Source organism: Alosa sapidissima, chromosome 11, assembly GCF_018492685.1.
Source record: "Alosa sapidissima isolate fAloSap1 chromosome 11, fAloSap1.pri, whole genome shotgun sequence".
Classification (NCBI taxonomy): Eukaryota; Metazoa; Chordata; class Actinopteri; order Clupeiformes; family Clupeidae; genus Alosa; species Alosa sapidissima.
Window position 1 is genome coordinate 7,914,678 of NC_055967.1, and position 8,079 is coordinate 7,922,756.

General features: G+C 42.4%; 1 protein-coding gene across 1 annotated transcript; it reads left to right on the top strand.

Moving 5' to 3' along the window:
- Positions 1-866: 866 nt before the first annotated feature.
- Positions 867-7,387, top strand: LOC121723385 (annexin A2-A-like). Its single transcript, XM_042109001.1, has 13 exons — positions 867-946; positions 2,212-2,271; positions 2,447-2,540; positions 3,322-3,416; positions 3,600-3,713; positions 4,059-4,149; positions 4,310-4,389; positions 4,479-4,538; positions 5,101-5,194; positions 5,494-5,589; positions 5,847-5,905; positions 6,156-6,278; positions 6,916-7,387. Exons 2-13 carry the CDS (start codon positions 2,224-2,226, stop codon positions 6,973-6,975), a joined length of 1,014 nt encoding a protein of 337 aa, XP_041964935.1. The 5' UTR covers positions 867-946; positions 2,212-2,223; the 3' UTR covers positions 6,976-7,387.
- Positions 7,388-8,079: the final 692 nt, after the last annotated feature.

Consider the following 8,079-nt stretch of genomic DNA (forward strand, 5'->3'; position numbering starts at 1 on the left):
TATAGTTGTCCATCAGGGGCCTTGAAGTGTAACCATAGATTTTTGAGATGCACTATAGAGACAAAAGTATTGGGACGCCATTAAACCCAGGAACTTCAATGACATCCACTCCAATGGCGTCCCAATAATTGTGTCTATAGTATAGTGTACATTGAGTCCATTTGTGAGTCGGTATCTATTTCAAGGCCTCTGCATCATCTGGACCCCACTCCATCCAAACCTTACATTGTCCAGGGTAACAGTAGCATATGCACTCTCAATCACATAGCATAGAGTGAAAGTGTCGAAAGAAAGACCGCAAATCAACAGCAGCCTCATAAACCATATCAGCTCCATTCATGGTCATCACAAGCTAGTGCTTTGCCAACGGAAGCTGCACCCAGGTGGATAGTAAGTTGCTAATCAGTAACAAGTTTGCAGTCCAATAACGTTCCCTAGCTTACTCTGCCATCAACACAAAGAAAAAATGCAGAGCCCTGAATCAGTTTTCTGAAAAATCCATGCCATTGTTTCTGAAGTTTCTGAGTTTGAAAAGTTTCATGATACATCCATGTTGAAGCCTTTAAATCCTTCCCTGATTCAGAACAGCACTATGGATATCCATTCTTGACTTTGTTTAGAGGCTGCTGGTTTATGTCAGGAGTTGAAGTTGGTACAAATTAAAATAGATCCAGAGGCTGTACGTTTGGATATGGAATGAATGAGAGTATCAGATTCCTATATCACTCTCTCTGCTCTAGGGTGGAGCCAGAGGGTGGCTCATGGCAGGAGCAGAGTGTGTGTGTGTGTGTGTGTGTGTGTGTTTCTGGGTGTGTCCCTGAGAGGCGGGACTGCCCTACTGTGGTCGTGGCCGGCACGGTCCTCCTCTGATATTTAGTCCCCACCACAGCCCTTCCTTTCTTCACTGCTGGACTCAGTCTCCTCTCTCCACAAACTGCACACTCAGGTAAGCCAAGCCAAACTCTCTCAGAAAACACTTTGTACCTCTGTCCTCTGCAACTCTTCTGAACTACATTGCTCTATTAAGTGCTGACTAAAAAGTTGGTGTGTGTGTGTGTCTTGTACCACAAGATTGCACATGACTGTAAAATGTTGCAGTATCATTTTTTCCTGAGGCTGGGTTTGCAGTGTGGTTATTGGGTGGATTCAACTCTCTTCTGTGGATAAGCTAATCCACTTTCAGAGAGCGCATGTTACCCCTTAAAAGTCTCTTTGAAAAAGTTTTAAATTTTAAGATTGTTGGGATGAAAAAAGAAAAGAGAAGAGAGGAAATGGAAACATTCTGCCCCTAGGTGTAAAAATCTCCCTTTCTCTCTTTCTCTCCCTCCCTCCCTCCCTCTCTCTCTCTCTCTCTCTCTCGCTCTTTCTTTCTCTCTCTCTCTCTCTCTCTCTCCCTCTATCTCTCTCTCTCTCTCTCTCTCTCTCTCTCTCTCTCTCTCTCTCTCTCACACACACTGCTTCAGAGACGTTTTCTTCTTTCTTTCCTCTCTTCTCCTCTGTCCTCTCACTGGGTGTGTCTCCATGCCTGTGGATTAGCCAACCCAGAGCGATAAATCTGTTAAGTCTGATAAATGTGTTTACTTAAGATTTGCCTCATATGTGTCACAGCCAGGTCACTGTGTGATGCTATCACTCCTCCTGAAAGATGTAGTCCATTTACCTGCCTTGAATCAGTCAGGTTAAATACCATACACAGAGAGCTGTGTGTAGTGCCTCGGTGTGCAGAGTAAATTTCAGCGTGTTGCATGTCTTCATGAACTATTACTCATCTTTTCCAACAGGGGGGAAAGAATGTGCCTGAAAGAGAGAGAAGGGGATTTTAGTAACAGGAGTGATTTTTTCCCTGTTCTTTGCCCTAAGACAAATGTTATAAATCCTCCCTTTAAAGTCTGGTTTTACTCATGTGAATTTTCTATGAAGAACACATGACATGTGATTCATGGAATCCCAAACTGTTGCTAGACAATATCAATTCACGGTTGCCTAGCACACACACTGCCTCAAGCAGCTACCACCCCCTCGCAGAACTAATAGGACCTTTGCTTCCTTAAACCTAATTGCATAACAGGCGACTGCGAATGAGGCATCATGGGACCTAGCGGAGAAGGAGTGTGATGCTTTGTCACTTCAGACTGAAGAAAATGTGAAAAATGGTTGTGTTTTAGTAGTGAAGTGAACTTTTCTCTTTCTCTCTCTTTCACTGTCTTTCAGAAACTTTGAAACATGGCTCTGGTATCTGAATTCCTGGGACAGCTCACCCTGAATATTGGGGTAAGCAGCACTAATGTGTCTCTCTGTGTAGCCACAAGTCATGTCTTTGCAATCTATGTGAGAAATGTAAAAAGGAAAAAAAAGTGCCAATCCTCTGAAATGACATACACATGTATGAGTTCAGACAGTTGAAGAACTCAGAGCTGACTTCCTGCTCTGTTGTGTGCATGTGCAGGGAGCTGAACCCACCTACCCCACTGTGGTTCCTGCCTCTGACTTCGACCCTGACAAGGATGCTGCCAGAATTGAGACCGCTATCAAAACAAAGGGTAAGAGGAAAAGTACTGACTGTTCAGTTAGCATGTCCGCTAACTGCTGAAAGAACATATGAGACAAACTAGGAATGGGGATCTACTTGGAGTTTTTCAGTTGGAAGTCCCCCAACCCCCCCCACTCTGAACAGAAAACAGCATTTTACTGTCAGTTCCTACTGGATTAAATTTGGGCTTTTTTTCGGTTGGGCTTTTAATAGCGGGGTGTATCCTCTGCTGAGTTGGGTGCCTGTAGGAGTAAAGTTTTCATCGGCTGATCTCACTGTGCTGGTACAAGTGAGTCACTTTTCCTGTCTGGAAGCCGTGAGACCGCAGTGGGAGCTTGGCACTGGCCCACGCCTTAATGACTGGCTACAGCCTGCATCCTCCCTCTCCGCCTGCCGCTGACACAGTAATGTTCCACTGGTTAAATTAGGGCCCTGGTTGCTATGGACAGACACTGTGCATTTGTGCACACATCACCAAACATGGCCGACGGGGTCAAGCCCTGCGCCCTGTGAACTGATTTGATCATGTTAACATGTGCTTTATCAAAATTGTTTGAAGTGTAATGATGCGAAGACATATTTGTGGAATTGTTAGAAACACTTTTAACTGAATGACTTGAGATCTTTCACTTGCAGGATAGAAATCAAAGCTTCAATGATTAGTCATTCAAAACAAAACAGCACAGATGCGAAATGCTTATGATGTCTTTTGTAAAGGAAAACACCAGAGCAAATCTTATGCCAGTCTTACATATCATGTTAGACATCAAACATTTTGCTCTCTGTCTTAGGGGTGGACGAGCAGACTATCACCGACATCCTGACCAGACGCACATACAACCAAAGGCGAGAGATTGCCTTTGCTTATGAGAGGAGAGCCAAGAAGGTACAGAGAGATGGCGGAAACTGAATTTGAATTGCACTCTGCCTCAATTTGAATCTTTTCTTGCTTGGCTAATCTTGTTTTCATAGTCCCTTTGAGTCCTATGATGAAACCCGCACAGTGGTCTTTGCAAGCTGCTGCTGCTGCCACTAGACTTCCTTAACTTTGCATGGTGTGTGTGTACAGGATATGATCACTGCCCTGAAGGGGGCGCTATCTGGCTCTCTGGAGGCACTGGTCCTGGGTCTTATGAAGAGCACATCACAGTATGACGCTACTGAGATCAAATCATCCATCAAGGTGAGAAATTACAGCAGTCACCAGTTAGCAACCCCATGACACAATGCAGCTTTGAAAATCACATGGAATTTCTGTCTGTAAATATGCAGATGTTAGGCTAATCTGTCATTAAGTACAGATGTAAACCCAGAACCTATAATGTGTAATTATCCAGATTTAATTTCCTGTTTCACATGTGCCTGTGAATGGGCATCTGTGATGCAAATGGTGTAAATGGATATCAGATCAGTCAGGCTTGTGTGTGACGTGTTAGATGATGGGCCATCATCTCTGTCACTGATCGCTGCAGCATGATGGCCATGTGTGTAATGGCGTGACTGATGGGGTTTTAATGTCTCTTGGCAGGGTCTCGGGACCGATGAGGAGACTCTGATTGAGCTCGTCTGCTCCCGGAGCAGATCAGAGCTTGTGGAGATCAAGAGCGTCTACAAAGAACGTAAGGCTTGTTGATTCATCTGGTCCTCGATAATATCTGATTATCAGCGCACAATACACAATCGCAACGCAAATCAATCATTGAAGGGACATTTACTGACGGACGGTGATTATTTTTAACAATAATAATGATAAAAGTTGTGTCGATCAAACCCTCACAGTTTTCAAGAAGGATCTGGAGAAGGATGTGGCTGGAGACACGTCAGGCGAGTTCCGGGCACTCCTGCTGGCCCTCGTGGAGGTAGGACACACCTGGCCTCTCTTTTCCAGCAGACATCATCACCTGCTGTTCAGACCTGTGTAACAGCAGTCGCTTTATCTCCAAAACAGGCCAAGAGAGATGAGCCAAGCACTGTGGTAGACTACGAGAAGATCGATGAAGATGCCAGAGTAAGTGAAATATCATTGGCTTCCTTTTGTGTCTCTGAGTAGCCTATATTTCACAATTTAATGAACACGGAATGGTGTTTTTCAATATAGTCAATTTAAGACGATTTAACATGTCATCACTAGCAAGTAATATAAGATTTTACATGTAACATTACATTTAGCCATTCAGATGACACTTTCATCAAAAGCCACTTTAAAAAAGGAACAATCAAGGTACAGTGAGACTAGGTTAGTGCAGCTATAAGTACTACTCGCATAGTATAGAATAACACTTTAGCAAAGTTAAGGCAAGGCAAGAAGAAGAGGAATAGTCAGGATGGAGAAGGTCATGAGTCACCATGGGTCAAGGTCAAGTGCTAGATTACGCATATCCGGTTGTTAGTAGTGCTTGGAGAGGAGGTGCTCTCGGAAGAGTTGGAACCTTAAGGAGGTTTTTAAAAATAGAGATACGCGTTTGAGTGTAATAAATAAATTCTGCAGGTGCATATTAGTGTAGTGTGGTGCAGAACATCTCTATATGTTAAGATCTATATGAATTGCGTTCTGGGCTTGTCGTGTGCAGGCTCTGTACGAGGCTGGCGTGAAGAGGAAAGGCACTGATGTGAAGACCTGGATCTCCATCATGTCTGAGAGGAGTGTCCCTCACCTGCAGAAAGGTACCCACGCACGAGCAGTGCTGAGAACAGTCTCTGGGCTAATTTTAGAATAACATTCATCCGAATCAGACAGATATCTCTAAAACACAACACTACAAACTGCTCTCCATTGAAGAATGACTGACAGGGCAGAATTGTTACATTTGGACTGAGAAAAACGTATATTCTTTTGCAAATTTACCTTGTGGAAAAGTATTTTCTAACCTGTTCTACAGTATAGCTGACAGGTTAGAATGCTGAATGCTGCAAAGACATCATATCTAATTGCCCCCTTTGGTGTGTGTGTGTGTGTGTAACAGTGTTTGACAGGTACAAGAGCTACAGCCCGTATGACATGCAGGAGAGCATCAGGAAGGAGGTGAAGGGGGACCTGGAGAAGTCCTTCCTCACACTGGGTAGGTCTGCACCTCGACAGACACAAACCTGCAATTTAGCTCTGCTGTCACAATCTCTGAGCTATCTTAATGTGCTGTTAGTAGTGTTGAGACAATAGGTGATTTTTATTGCATAATGTTGGTGTGTCTTTAAGACCCTCAGCTTTCTTTGAAAGAGACTTTTAAGGTTGCATGGATACTTTTGGTCTGTAGAGCTATTGAACACCTCTGGTTGTAAACAGTTTAACATCCTAATGCCTTCACAATTTCTTCCCCAGTTCAGTGTTTTGAAAACAAACAGCTATACTTTGCCAGCAGACTCGCCGAAGCCATGAAGGTAAGTCAACTTCATGCACTTTTTAAGAACAAACTAAAAGATTTTTCTGTTTCAGTGAAACTTTATTCTTTTTCATACCAAGTTAGAGAGAACCAACATAAAAGTACAGTTCCCCCTCTTTGAATAATATTGCTGCTTACGTTGCAGATGGCTTACACTGTGGTTGCATCATACGGTGCAGCAGTTGTTCATGAGGCCATTTCTCTGCCTTTTCCAACTCCTTCCTTTTCCTTTTCTTAACTTATCTCAGGGCAAATCGGCGAAGGACAAAGTCGTGACCAGAATCATGGTCTCCAGATGCGAGGTGGACCTGATGAAGATCCGCTCTGAGTTTAAGAAGCAGCAGGGCAAGTCTCTGTACCAGACCATCGCTGTAAGTAGCATCCCTGTCATTTCAAGAGAGCATTGATAAACATAAGTGTCTATCAATCAGCTAGTATGTCAGTTCACCAAGTCCTATTGTGTACAGAAGTATAGCAAGTGGGTGTCTACTTGCAAAGGATAATTAAGAGTTGCATCAATGCAGATGAGATGAATTCATGAGATAAATAAATTTCACATTCCAGATTCTTTATATCACTTTATATACCACATACATACTGTGTTACCACAATAAAACTGTATTAATAACATCATCTAAACCTTGACAAAATTACATCAAATTGGTTTCTTAAAAAAATCAGAAATAGAGTTTATCCACCCCTCAAAAGAGTTTATTCACCAATTGCAACTTTTAACATTAATACATCACACTGTATTATCCACATTTACAATATGTACACTCACCAACACTCTAGGAACCATTTAATACCACTGGTATTGTTATAAACATTGGACAATAACCTCCATCACCATTGAACATGTTCTGAATGCCTTTTTAAAAAATCCGATACTGCATGGCGCAGTCCACTTTACCGTGATCACAGTTTATCCACCTCTTATTTTACCACTGCACCCCTGGCCATGAGTGTTTCTGAATGAACTAACACACTCCCTGTGCCCCCCACCAGGAACACACTAAGGGTGACTACCAGAGGGCCCTGCTGACCCTGTGTGGAGGAGATGACTAGAGCAGAGCTACTAGCTGTTTCTACCCTCCATCTCTGAACTCTTATATCATGTCTCTTAAAGTAGACCATACAATCCAATTCCAGTTCTGCCAAATCTAGAAGGATGACCAGTCTAATTGTTATGCGAATGTTGCTTACCTACACCTGCAGCCAATATCCATCTTTTACACAATGTACTGTAGAAAACCATCGACAACTGGTCAAATTAGGATGGTCACGTCCATTATTCATCATTCATCATAGTATCAAATAAGGACACTGGATGAAGTGATCAAATGAAATCAGTCACTGGAGTGAATGTGAATCACTCAACATGGCGTCAGGCATACCAAGTTGACAATTGTGTAACCTAGTTATTTGTTTTCTCTTTTGTATGTGCTTTTGTTTTGAAAATAAACTATGTTGAATATTCTGTAAGTGTGTCGTAAGGTTTGTTCTATGCTGCACAGTTCAGCAAGGCAGCAAGGCAATGACTTAATATCAATACTGTGGAAGTAGAATGCTAAATGTAAGTGTAGAGAGAACCAAGTACCACTAGAGGGCGCAAGAGCATCACGGGCACAGCTTCAGTGTTTGCTGCCTGTGGCGAGAGCCCAGCTGCCTGCTGTGACTGCTCTGATCATCCTCATTTTTTCCTCCCCTCACACAACGAAATATTTGATCAAATCTCATGCTCTAATTATGAGTGTAATTATTCTTATTATTTTACCCTGAAATTATGAAAGTATGTCTTTCTCTTGTTTACTCCACATAGCAGTAGTAGATTCCTTTCAAGTAACGTGTGTTCCTAGGCCTACAAGATAATAAACTTTGCCTCAAACAGACCATAATTAAAATGAATACTAACATGTTAATTTCAGTGATAGTTTGATATCATGTTGCATAGTTTGAGATGGTTGATGGTAGTAGAGAAAATCATAGTTAGTATTATTCACCCTAATTGTGCTGTTCCACTAAATGTTTTTGTAACAGTGAGTACTCATTCTAGACAGCCTGTTAAAACACCTTTTATAGAGGAAACCACAAAAAAATAACAATAAAGGAAGTACCCCCACCCCATTCATGTTGCCACCTATTTCCAGTGATGAGGCTTTATTTAGATGT